Source organism: Nicotiana attenuata, unplaced genomic scaffold, assembly GCF_001879085.1.
Source record: "Nicotiana attenuata strain UT unplaced genomic scaffold, NIATTr2, whole genome shotgun sequence".
NCBI lineage: Eukaryota > Viridiplantae > Streptophyta > Magnoliopsida > Solanales > Solanaceae > Nicotiana > Nicotiana attenuata.
Window position 1 is genome coordinate 121,757 of NW_017671314.1, and position 12,204 is coordinate 133,960.

At 36.0% G+C, this 12,204-nt stretch overlaps 2 protein-coding genes across 6 annotated transcripts in view; one reads left to right on the top strand and one right to left on the bottom strand.

Annotated features, from left to right (window-relative positions):
• Window positions 1-1,852: 1,852 nt before the first annotated feature.
• Window positions 1,853-8,669, bottom strand: LOC109207499 (tubulin-folding cofactor B). Of its 4 annotated transcripts, none has more exons than XM_019370436.1 (10): window positions 8,430-8,665; window positions 8,216-8,328; window positions 7,797-7,948; window positions 7,509-7,627; window positions 6,354-6,415; window positions 5,451-5,492; window positions 4,423-4,556; window positions 3,964-3,985; window positions 3,149-3,218; window positions 2,249-2,335 (listed from the first exon to the last, which is right to left on the bottom strand). In XM_019370436.1, the coding sequence occupies exons 2-9, from the start codon at window positions 8,315-8,317 to the stop codon at window positions 3,195-3,197; spliced, it is 657 nt and encodes a 218-aa protein (XP_019225981.1). In that variant the 5' UTR covers window positions 8,318-8,328; window positions 8,430-8,665; the 3' UTR covers window positions 2,249-2,335; window positions 3,149-3,194. The 4 variants fall into 4 exon arrangements, with proteins under 4 accessions (XP_019225978.1, XP_019225979.1, XP_019225981.1 ...); XM_019370435.1 differs by having other exon boundaries at window positions 3,964-3,988; XM_019370433.1 differs by lacking the exon at window positions 3,964-3,985 and having other exon boundaries at window positions 1,853-2,335; window positions 3,096-3,218; window positions 8,430-8,669.
• Window positions 8,670-9,065: 396 nt separating this feature from the next.
• LOC109207500 overlaps window positions 9,066-12,204 on the top strand; it is an 8,893-nt gene continuing 5,754 nt past the window's right edge. For both annotated transcript variants that reach the window (XM_019370437.1, XM_019370438.1), the window contains exons 1-4: window positions 9,066-9,415; window positions 9,502-9,600; window positions 9,848-10,187; window positions 10,695-10,829. In XM_019370437.1, coding sequence (XP_019225982.1) covers window positions 9,132-9,415; window positions 9,502-9,600; window positions 9,848-10,187; window positions 10,695-10,829 — 858 coding nt within the window. In that variant the 5' untranslated portion in view covers window positions 9,066-9,131. The remainder of the gene's footprint in view (window positions 9,416-9,501; window positions 9,601-9,847; window positions 10,188-10,694; window positions 10,830-12,204) is intronic.

The following is a 12,204-nucleotide window of genomic DNA, read 5'->3' on the forward strand; positions in this document are numbered from 1 at the left end:
TGATGATATGCTTCAATGTTCTACCAACAATACAAAAATTAGCAAAAAGAAAAGAAATTGTCTTCAGAAGGATTACGGAAACGGATGTCCTCTTGACTTGTGAGCATTTCTATGTTGCATTCTGTAGCTTCCACATATAACTTTTTGGAGTCCGGAACCAAAATGTGGTTCTTTGGACTCAAAGCACAAATAGGTGGTAAAAAAAAAGTTACATTTTTATATATAGCGCCACAATACCTGGCGCTATACATTAACGGTAACTGCACCGTTAATGTATAGCGCCATTTATTGTGGCGCTATACTGCAAAAGCTGACAGGGCCCAAGTATAGCGCCACAATAACTGGCGCTATACCCCTTTCTTCCTTTTTGGTCTTTCCGAAAACACATGGAGATCATTCAACAAACATTATGGTTGTTCAAACTGAATAAGTCAAATCAAACCAATTTAAAACTTTAATTAGGTTTGGTTTGATTGGTTTGGTATTGAGTAATAAAAATTCGAATCAAGCCGACATATAATTATATAATTATAGATACATTGAAGAATTTATAAAGAATTTTTTTCAAAAGATATCTAGAAATATTTGTGATCTTCTCATGGAATGTATTTTTTTTTTTTATACTTTAAATAATAGGTTATATCATTACTTTCTTATCAAATATTATTGAAACGCGTCAATTTTTTTGTTGTTCCATATTCATCTAATAAAAACCCCGAAAAACTCGAAAAAACAAATAAAAATGAACTAATCATATTAATTTACTTTAGCCCAGTTGGTTTCAAAATCAAACCTATTTGTAATATGCAAAATTGTGACTAAAGTGGTTCTTTATCCAATTTGATTTGTTTTCCAAGCATATTAATTCACTTTAGCCCAGTTTATTTAGTTGGATTCTTGCTAACTACATGTACTAGCTGCTCGTGGGGTAAAAGACTAGGAACAAGAGATGATTATGTTGTACTGGCATCGGAAAAAAATAAAAAAAAAAAATGAAAAGAGAGACCGAAAGAAAGAAAGAGACCACTTTAATGGCATCGGAATTGGAAAAAGTAACAAAGGGGTATAGCGCCAGTTATTGTGGCGCTATACCTAGGCCCTGTCAGCTTTTGCAGTATGGCGCCACAATAAATGGCGCTATACATTAATGGTGCAGTTACCGTTAATGTATAGCGCCAGGTATTCTGGCGCTATATATAAAAATGTAACTTTTTTTTTTTACCACCTATTTGTGTACTTTGAATCCAAAAGAACCACATTTTGGTTCCGGGGGTAGGGGGCCTATTATTCTAGTTTGTGAAGGAAGAGATGACGCCGTTTGTATTGTTGAAATGCAGTTGTCTTTTCTTCCCCTTCTGATAGTGGTCTTAAATGTTTGAATAAACTCCCTTGTTATGAGCTTCTCAATTGGCACTACCCAGAAGCCACTAATGTGATCACTTAGGCAGATATTACACCTATGCTATGCAGTCAGTAGCACTTCCAACGATGGGAATAAAAAGAGACTCCTAAGCCAGCTTTTGTTCCTCTAGGAAACCGTGTCCCCGCAACGGTAAGCAAATTTTGGTTGCTGGAAACGCACTACGGCTTTATTCTCTTCAGATTTTTGTAACAAGTCAATTGCTGCATATTTACATTTATCATTATTTGAGACTGATTTCTTGTTTTTTCATTTCTTCAGCATTACTTCTAGGTAGATAACCACTACAATAGATAAGTATACACTGGAACAGCCAATGTCACATGTTCTTGCATTCAAGTCATTCCATTCCCTAATCTTGCAGACTTGCACCCTCTTGGAGAGGCTGAAAGTTAGCTTTAGTTTCCTATCTGAACATCGCGACCACATAAATGTTAAAGACAGTAGGACACTTTGCAGTAAATGATTTGAAAGGATGAATATATGGATACAAGTGCTAAGGAGAATGTTTCCCCAAAGATGAAGTTTAAAAAGGAGACTTATCGTATACGATATATTTCACTTAGGTGCTATGTCACCTGTTTGTAGTGAAAGCGTACCCCATCACTAGCTTCTGTCCCCTGAAATAAACATCTCTGAAACTTGCTAACCGATTTGTACTTATAATCAACAGTTAGAACACATTCACAAGCACAATAGCAAGTTTCAGGTTTCGTCATCGACCTGAAAATTTTCCGAGTATTACCGTGACTATCAATTAGGTTAAGCTTGCTCATCTTTTCTGCTCAATTATATATTTAAAACCTGCATTTCCTATCTATTAAAAGATCAAGCAAACGGAGCAGCAGACTGGCGATTTCTTGAAATTTAAATTTCCTCTTCCTCAAATGGGTCTTCTTCTGGATAATCTCCAATCTGCAATGCAAAATTTAGAGCTTGTCAAAAGACCAGATCTAATGTAATTTACAAAACTAACACAGAAATGTTTGCATCCCAAACATTTTTCTTGGGGAAGTCGGTCGAGGTAAATAGGGATGCACTTGTTTTCCGGTAGTCATTTCTAATTTCTTGACTCCTTTATGAAAATGAAATTTCAAAATTGTAGTTTTCGATCAGCCAGACAATGTGAGTCAACTATACACCCTGTTCTGTATCGCCCATGATCACAAAACATTTAACCCACCTTTACATTCTCCAATAGAGCTTCACTTCTATTTATCAGCTTCTTAAAATTAAAAAGGTAAGCCATGAGTCCTGCATGTTCCTCATTAAATTATCAGTCATTTGATTTAAAATATAGAACTCTTGACTCTTCTTATCTTCATAGCATGCTCTTAAACATGGATATTCAACTGAGTAACAAGGTTTTATAGCTTGAATTGCATTAGATGCCCCATAGCTAATATTGAATGCCTAGTATTAACAACTGAGAAATCTCTTCATTTTATAAATCACTAAAGGCACAGTGGAATTGGATGTTTGTTTACGACATTCTAATCACATCATCTCCATCTTCTCACATTATGAATATTCCCAAATCAAGATTCTATGACTTGTAATAAGTGTAAATATATCCATCTCAAGAAAGATAAACCATATCACATTTCAGTCCAAGCATGAAACAGATACAAGCAACATTAACTGACAAGTATAATTTTTTTTATCAGAACATTACCTGGCAAGTTTATTGGGGCATTGAAATATGGAAACGATACCCCTAATACAAACCTTTACTTTGTCTGGTCGGACCATTGCACCATGAAGGGGAGGGCAGTCAAAGTAACGTTTCCCTTTCACCCTGTGAAACATATGAGAAGAATTTGGTTTAGATGCAGCAATTATTGTAGGAACCTTTTGAATAGTTTCCCAAATATAGCATTTCTTCAGAAGTGAAATCGCAAGTGCAAGTATCAGAGTCAAAAAGAGAACAGTTGTGCGGTGTGCCAATACACAAGGCAAACATTTCTGAAAAAAGGAATCTGCAGCAATAGACCTTTAGAGAACTCTGGCCAAGCATTACACTTCATAATGCAGCAGAGCAGATACATCAGTTGCTGCTCTGGACGGGTGAGTTCCATATGACTTGTTACCTAGCAATTGCTGTCCCATTATTTTAAAATTCCCAATTTTCTGTTGATAATTATTTTCGTCACATAAATGAAACTTATCCCAACCTCTTTTGAAGCAAGATCTCATGTATATTATGCACCATCCGTGCTTTGGTAGTAACTCTAAGTTATAACCCCATCCGAACTGGATCTATTCCACTCCTCTATATCCTGTGGCACCCCATTAGTTCAAATACAATTTTTCCAATTAATTTGGTGAATGCATATACCAATAGCTATTTATGTGCACCATTACCTGCCCACCCACGCCACACCCCCACCAGAAAAGAAAATCACATTTCACAAAAAATAGTATGTGCTCTGACATAAATTTGTGTACACCAATTTTAGGACGTGAAACTAAAGCAGTAAATAACTCTAGGCTAGTAAGTAGTAACAGATTTTACAGTCAATTGATTAAACAACTGGTTAGACCTGGAGAAGCAGAAACCTGATGCTGCTGTTTGAAAACAGGATCGTCAACACCAGATTGAGTTCAACCATAACAAAAGGAACACGTAATTAGTTTATCATCTGAAATCTCCTTCAAAATAATTAATGCAAGTAAAGATCGATTAAGCTTGTGGATGCAAGGGTAAACTTTTCCTGACTATAATAAGCACCAAGGGTGAAGAATTGGTTAACGCATGTCCTACAATTGAAATAGGACATGTAAACATGGCTAAAGTTTGTAAATTAAGGATTGGTGCAAACGAACCAATACAAGCAAACCATACGATCTTTCACGGGTAGGCAAGTCATTCATAAGAGACATGCATAGCACATGCTTCCTCACAAAGTAAACTCTTACTGCTAGTTACTACCAATATATTAAATATATGTATAGCTACTTCAAACTAAGATATAACTAGGAAGTTTGTGTTTCTGACATACATGCCGTCATGCTTTCCTGCTGGTTCATCAAACTGAACTCCAACCCAAAACCCAGGTGCAAGTGTTTCTGCCTGACCAACAAATTTGACCGTCCCTCTTCTCTCTCCAGGTTCCACTTCACATCTGTCCCCTATCTGCGTTCACGAAGATAAACAAGTTAACCATAACGCTAAACGATTATTCTTCTGAAACAGAAAATGTTAAGTTGCAGAGAGAAAATAAAGGAAAGAAGTATCCAGAAGAACATAACTCCTGCACCCCCACTGCGGAAAAAAATAATATCTAAAAAGGGGGAGAGAAAAACATAAAGGAGCAGGAAGAATCTACAAGTTTAACAACAAAAGTACCGTATATTAACTAAAGAACCTAGCTGCTGTTTTTCAGGTCAGGTAACAAATTGCAAATTTAATTCCATTCAGAAATAGAAGTACTTGAGGTATAAATGGTTTTGTCAAAAACATATTGATGGCCTACCATCAAGTATCAGTAGTGACAACTATGAAATGAAAAGTATACCTTACTACAGATTATGTATCTCCACAGTCCACCCTTAGTTACAAGTCAAACTATCAATGATCCAATCAAAGAACAAAACTAATCTACAATAACTACCTAATTTATGCTAAGTTAAACCTTTCACTTTCTATTTATTTGAATGTTTATATTTTCTAATTTGGGTTGGAGGCACTTTTAGTCGCAAGAAAATACATTGCTGCAAATTGTTTAAAAGGACATATGGATACAAGGAAACTTCTTAGGGTACTTAGGGCAGGTATATTAGTCAACTACTACATTTTTGTACATAGCATCTTCTCTGACAATCAGCAAACAAACTCTTTGCTTCAGCAAGAGATAGCATATACCGAAATAATGTACATAAAGGTAAGCCTCAATAACTGCATAATTAAAAGGCTCACGTGAGAAAACTGAAGTATGGCCAAGAATGTATATACTACTTTAATATGAGAATGCAATAGACAAATTAAATAGTCAGAAAGAGAACTGCAATAGGAGATAGATCAACAAACCTTAATATTTGCACATAGATCTCCCATATAGTTGTCAGATATCTGTTTGAAAAAGCAAAGTGAGGAAATGAATAAAAGACCTAGCATCGCAAAATATAGCAACATGACACAAAAACGACAAGTAAATAGTACTTTCAGCGACTGGTATTGTTCAGCACCAAAAAGCTCTTCCCAAAAAGAAGTAGCGAGGCAAGGAACTTGCTATATTTTAGTGACAGTGATTAACTTAAACATTGCAGCAGTTCCATAACCACCTGACTTTCCCTCCCAAACATCCACTCTAGATGGAATCTAAATTTGTTATGATGCCAAAAAATGCCCTTCATTTAAGGGTGAAGTGCTGAAGAGGTGGGTATACGACAAGATATGTGGGAGAAAGTCTGAAGTGCTGGGAGCCTGGGAGGGTTGTGAGGCTAGAGCTTGTCAAGTGAAAGTGGTTTCTCTGAAGATGGGAGTGGGAGACTAAATATGCTGGGGAAATGGGAAAGGGAGTGATCCAATTAAAATGAGCCAGTTGAATTAACTGTTAATCAGCTAAAGTTTGAAAAACAGCCCTTTCATCTTCTTTTTATTTATACAAATTAGGATACTTTTATTGTCATTGTTGCATCAGGCTGCTGCCAAATATATATACAGAATGATCAATCAACATAGTAACAACCTTTTTCTCTTACTCTCCACCATATGTTATTGGGGTAATATAATCGGATTGGAGGGTTAATTTGGAGATAAAGTTGAAATTTTCAAAACAATGTAGTTATTTAAGATCCTAAGTCCTAACTAATAACATAGTAAACTAAAGGGGAGATCCATTATATTTTGATAGACTTGAGCAGAAGTCTAAGTAATTTACCATAAGTTTTAAACTTTTTATAAGCATTGGAATATTAGTAGAAAACTTACTTTAGATTCTTGACCAGGCGGTTGCTTAAGCGGCAATGTTTCCTTGAATTTTCTGAAAGTACCTAGAAAGTTGCAACAAACTTGTCAACTCTATGACCCATCCCAGGAAGAAAAGACATAGAGCATGGGACGCCACCCCAGGAGCCATCATGATTCATGTGCTTCTTGTGGAAAGAGAGAAATATCAGAGCTTTTAAGGGGACAACAAATAAGTGTAGGTATAGCTTTTTATACTTGGTTTCTGGTACCCATGAAATCCATGTTTGCTTAAAAGAATAGATTTCATTTGTAGAAAGCCGTATTATCCTGTAGGATATCTATATTTTGGTACACGACTTATATGCGCGGGTACTTCCACATTTATAAAAAAATTACTTTATCAAAGAGAAAAGATATTTGCTAGCATATGACAGCATTTGGTACTCCAATGAAATCATGTTAATTTAGCAACTGAAGACATACTATAAGCCATCGCGAAACTGTCATTATGTACTTTCTTTTACAAATGGGAAAAAGAATTACAGTCATATGGCTACTTCTTTGCATCTCCAAAGAGACTGAACATGCCTCCATTTTAACTTCATGGACCACGTAGTTGGATATTAAGACATAAGTAAACAAGTCAAAAATTACAAGAAAAGTATCATCTACGTTAGGAACATGATTAATAATAGCAAAGCAAAAGATGTTTGATTGGACAAAAAATCGTGCTATAAAATCTACAGTATAACCCTTTTTTGGAACAAGTAAAGTGTGGTATAACATATATAATCCTTTGTACTGTGTGGCTCCTTCCACAGTTAAACCATAACAGGTAGCTTGTCATGTAAAATCAGAAAGATGTCCATAGTGAGTTGCGTCAGAAAAGTGGAAGAAAACCAATGATCTAAAGACTATGAGTGTTCTACAGTCATCTTAGAACCACAAGGACAAGAAACTGAAGCAAATTCAGGAAGATCCACTGTTTTCCAAAGGCTCTACTTCTCACGGAATTATTTCTCAAATTATGTCATCCACTAACAAACCCCAATTGCCTGGGAAACAAATTGAGGAGTAAATTGACTTGAAGAGGCATTGTATTCGAGTTAAGGAGAAATCAAATTAGAGAAGACATTTGTAAAGCAAATACGCTAAGTGAAATTCGTCAGCATTTACCACCAAGTTTCCCATAAGCCTCGTCAGAGATAGTGTACTTCTCCACAAGTGATGTGTCCTCGAGCCAACCTCCAGAAGTCACTGATGATGGATCAAGATCAATGACATGCAGGCGATAACTGCAAATGCACATTGGTTAATCCAAATATATACGTCCGTATTAGTTCAAGTTCTTTCTGCACAAAATGCAGACAGGACTTGATTTCAATACATAATACAGAGAGTTTGTTATCTAGAAAAGGACAATTAAAATATGCTAGGTCTTGGAACGGAAAGAATTTTACTAACCCGTCCAATGGGGAATAAAAACCAAGTGGTCTTGCATTATCACTTAGGACTGAGATTTTAGCACCAGTTTCATCATAGAGCTCTAGGGACATTGAATCGACGGAAGTACCACACTTTTTCCAAAGCTTCTCTTTAACGGCTTCCACTGTCATCTGAAAAGAAAGAGACATTGGACTGTAATGCACAGCACAAAGACATTCAAAATGAATTACGAGCGCCAATCGTTACTTCTATTATAGCAAAGATGAGCCATTTGGAAGTCTAACTAATAAACTCATCGAGAACAGATGTAAAGCCGATCATATATCTTTGCAGATTTGAAATTTAAGTTCCAATTATATAATTGATCTAATTACAGTAATAGAGGAACCTGCATAACTGATAATACTACTAAGCAAAGGCGAGAAACTTGCGAGTACCTGAAGTGAAAACCGGATTTCAGCGGAAAAGCTCTTAATATTGGAATGAGTGACCCGTACAAGTACGGATTCATCTCCTTCAATCTGTAACCGAGATCCCATTATCCTTCTATCTGTAACGAGAGTAAAGCTCACAGGTGAAAATCAGATAGAACAAAATCAAATACAGAAACCGACCATGTCTATTAGAAAACACCATGAACCCGATTATTACCTGAAAACTGCCGTTAGAATAACTGATTTTAGCCCTCTCCACAGTCCACTCTCCACAGCACACAAAGAGGTCTGCAGAGAGAGAAAGCGACGGGTGGGGGACACTGATTTTTAGAGAGCGAATCAAGGAATATGAACTTCCGATTTTTTCCTTTTGTGTCACAGTTCAAGCTGTGATCTGGGACATACAAAATTTTTTTAAAAAGGATGATTTGAAGTCTTTTGTGAGTGGAACATAATCATTTAATTAGGGCACAAAAAGAAAAAACGAATTAATTCTTTTATTTTCAAATAAAAAATTAAACTGTGAAGGCCCATTCCCTCCTGCAAATTACTTTATGATAAATAATACTAGTACTACCTTATTATAATTAGTATATATTACTTCATCCTTTTCAAATTTAAATATGTAATTTAACTTGACACAAAATTTAAGATGAATTTTTTTTTGAAATATATGATCCTAAAAGTTTAATAAGTAAAATCTTTATGAGACTATGATATTTGTATGGCTATAAAAAACTTCACATTAATGGTTAAATTAATAAAATAAATTATTTTCAAATATAAAAATATGTAATTCTTCTAGAAAGTACTATATAATTATTATTTTTATTTTTTTCAGCAGTAGACGGTGCTTTCCTCGGACCTTTGAGAAAAAAGAATAAAAAGAGCTTTCTAAACCCAACGGCGTTGCGCCTAGATGTTCACCGTGTGTAGACATAACAAAGTTCCCAGTTTGGTTTCCAAGTTCAGGACTGCGACAATTTCCTCAGTAGCTCGTATAACAACAACAGGAAGCGGCGTTACCAGTAGTTGTACCCAAGCAACAAAGCCACCACCGTCAACGCTGATGAAGAAACCCGCAGTTCTTTACCATTACCCCTGCCCTGATGGAGCTTTTGCTGCTTTGGCCGCTCACCTTTATTTTTCTTCCATACACATAACTCCTCTTTACTTCCCCAACACCGTTTACTCTCCTATCAGGTAGATAGATTTCTCTTTGTTTCTTGTACATTCCCTTTTAAGTCATTGTTAAAGGGTTATTTTCTACTTTATCTTTCTGTTTATAGGGTGGAAGACCTTCCTCTAAATGAAATTGATCATGTTTACCTCTTGGATTTTGTGGGTCCATCTGGTTTTGTTCACCAACTCCACTCTAAAGTTGACTGGTAAGTCTTTTGTCTTTTCAGTTTTCTCTGTTCAGCATGTGGGATTTATGTTTACTAATTCCTTCATTAAAGTTTGAACTCGTTTGCAGTGGCAGGTTTTTTCAAAATCAAAAATCTGATTTTTCTGTGGTTTAAGTTCATTTTTTGGACAAAAATGTTTGTATTTCTGTATGTATTCGAGAACTTAATGGAACCACAGTTTTCTATGCTCATTGTTTTTTTTCCCCATCATTTATTTGGTATGCAGTGTTGTTGTATTAGATCATCACAAAACTGCACGAGAGCTGTTAGGTGGAGGGACATATGTGAGTGAAAATTTGATTAAAGTGATCGACATGGATAGAAGTGGGGCTACTATTGCTTATGATTATTTCAAGGAGAAGCTCATAAATGGGGATAATAACAGAGCTGCCGATGTCGATGCACTAAAGATTGGTGAATTTGACAGAGTTAGGAGATTATTCGAATATATAGAGGACAGAGATTTGTGGAGATGGAAACTTCCCGACAGTAAAGCATTCAGCAGTGGCTTGGATGATCGTAATATTGAATATGATATCAATTTGAACCCCTCCTTGTTTCAACAGGTTGCTCCTACTGGCTGTTTTATTTTCTAATGAACAACTGTTTTGTTATTGAAGTGGTTATAAACCCAACTAATTGAGAGTCCTTTTGGCTGTGAATTATGCCAAGGGAAGATACTATGCATGCAAATGATAATTAAAGTGTCAATTTCCGGGACTGATGTATTCATGCACATAGAATATACCCGGGGTTGAATAGGTTTTCTGAATAAAGAGGTGTTAGTTATATCACATGCCAGAATTAGATCCACTTGAAGTAAGGAACTGATGCAGCAACTCAATATAGCTCTGACCCTTTTTGCTTCCGTAAATAACTGAGAGGCTTAGAAGTTTGGGAAAATTGGTGATTTTCTTTGGCACAAAGTCCAGCAGATTCATTTGAATTTTTGAATCCTGGTTACATGCACCAATTTCATATACTTGAACATAATCAAAGCAGTTTTCTATTGCCCAAATTTACTTTTGTGTCTTGCAGGCTGTTCCGTACTCTAATGATTTCCTTTCCTGCAGTTGCTTGCTTTGGATCTAAAATCTCTTATTGAGCAAGGAAAGATAAGTTTGTCCCACAAGCAGAAACGAATTGATGAGGTCCTTGAGAAGTCGTTTGAGATAGCACTTGGAGCTGGAACATTTGGTTGTTGCCTGGTAAAGATCCAAGATTTGTTCATCTCGTGACTATGGAGGTTTTTCGTAATGAACTTTTGGTTGTTAAATAAGCAATATGCCAAATCAACACTAGTTTCTATTTCTAGCTATGGGCGGCTACATTGAATACATTCTAGGCTTTATGGCTTGCTCTTCACACATGGATAAACAAATGACTTTGTGCTAACTCCCAATGCTCACGGAAAAACTATTGATTGCTGAAGGACTCACACTGCATTCTGAATCCTTCTGAAGAATGATAAATGCACAAATGCAAGCAAGTATTTTTTTGTTTTTTCACTGTTAAAAAGCAAGCGAGTATTGTTGTTCTTATAACCTATGATGCACCTTTCATGGCTTTAGAGCTTGTGAGATCATCTTAATAGTGCTAGATCGCTTTTTGGAAGTTGTCAATGAGCCAAAGACTAAGTTTTTGCCATCACTTGTAATTGGAATTTAAGCTTTCAAATGAAAAATGATGGCGGGCGTGGGGGTTCTAGGAAGTGGAACGTGTATAAGGTATGAAAAATGATACTTACTTTTTTTCTTGTTAAAAAAAAATTACAAGGTGCCTTATGTATTTTACATTTGATTATCTTGGGATGTACTTAATGACTATTTCTTTGTGAGGAGGTGAATGAACAATTGAACAACGTATAGCGTGTTACCCTCCATTTTTTAAGCTTCTACGATATAGGTTATGTGTCTTTTACTTCTTGGTTTCATATCAGAACAGCTCTTTCAGGAGTCTGCCTTCAAGCTGGGTTAGAAGATTAGCTAAATAACTAGCCATAAATCTTTTGTTTTATGGTCAGTGTTCTAATATGATCTTTTCCCAATCTTACTCTTGGCTGACATGAACTAGTTGCCTAAGTCATGACAGTCAAATGATTAGGCTGGTTCCTCTTGTATGACCGGTCATTCAGATTTCTTTTGTTTATCATGCAAAGGCTGTTCTTTAGGGTTTTACGGATCATATGAGATTGAGCTATTGAAGCCTTATAGTTGTAGGGAACCATATCCTTTAGCTGCTATTATTCTACTAGTGATCCTCTTAGTTATATTGATTCCAGAAGAAAACCCAAAGAAGTATAACAACTTGCGGAAAATTGTATGGCTACTTTATTTTGATTTGAGGAGGCAATGAGAGCACTGGTTAATATTGTAGAATGTTGGAAGGAAGGTGTCTTAGCTGATTAGGCATAATACTAAGGATGTAGGCAAGTCGTGTGTGGAACTGCCAAAGTGAAGGATAATTGTCTGGAAGGACATGTTTTTCGCCAATACCCCCCCCCCCGGTCTGTGCTTAGGGTCATTTACTTTGTGTTTTGTATATGTTTGTCTTTTTTGGTTTTGGTTTGGTTGTTTTCAACGT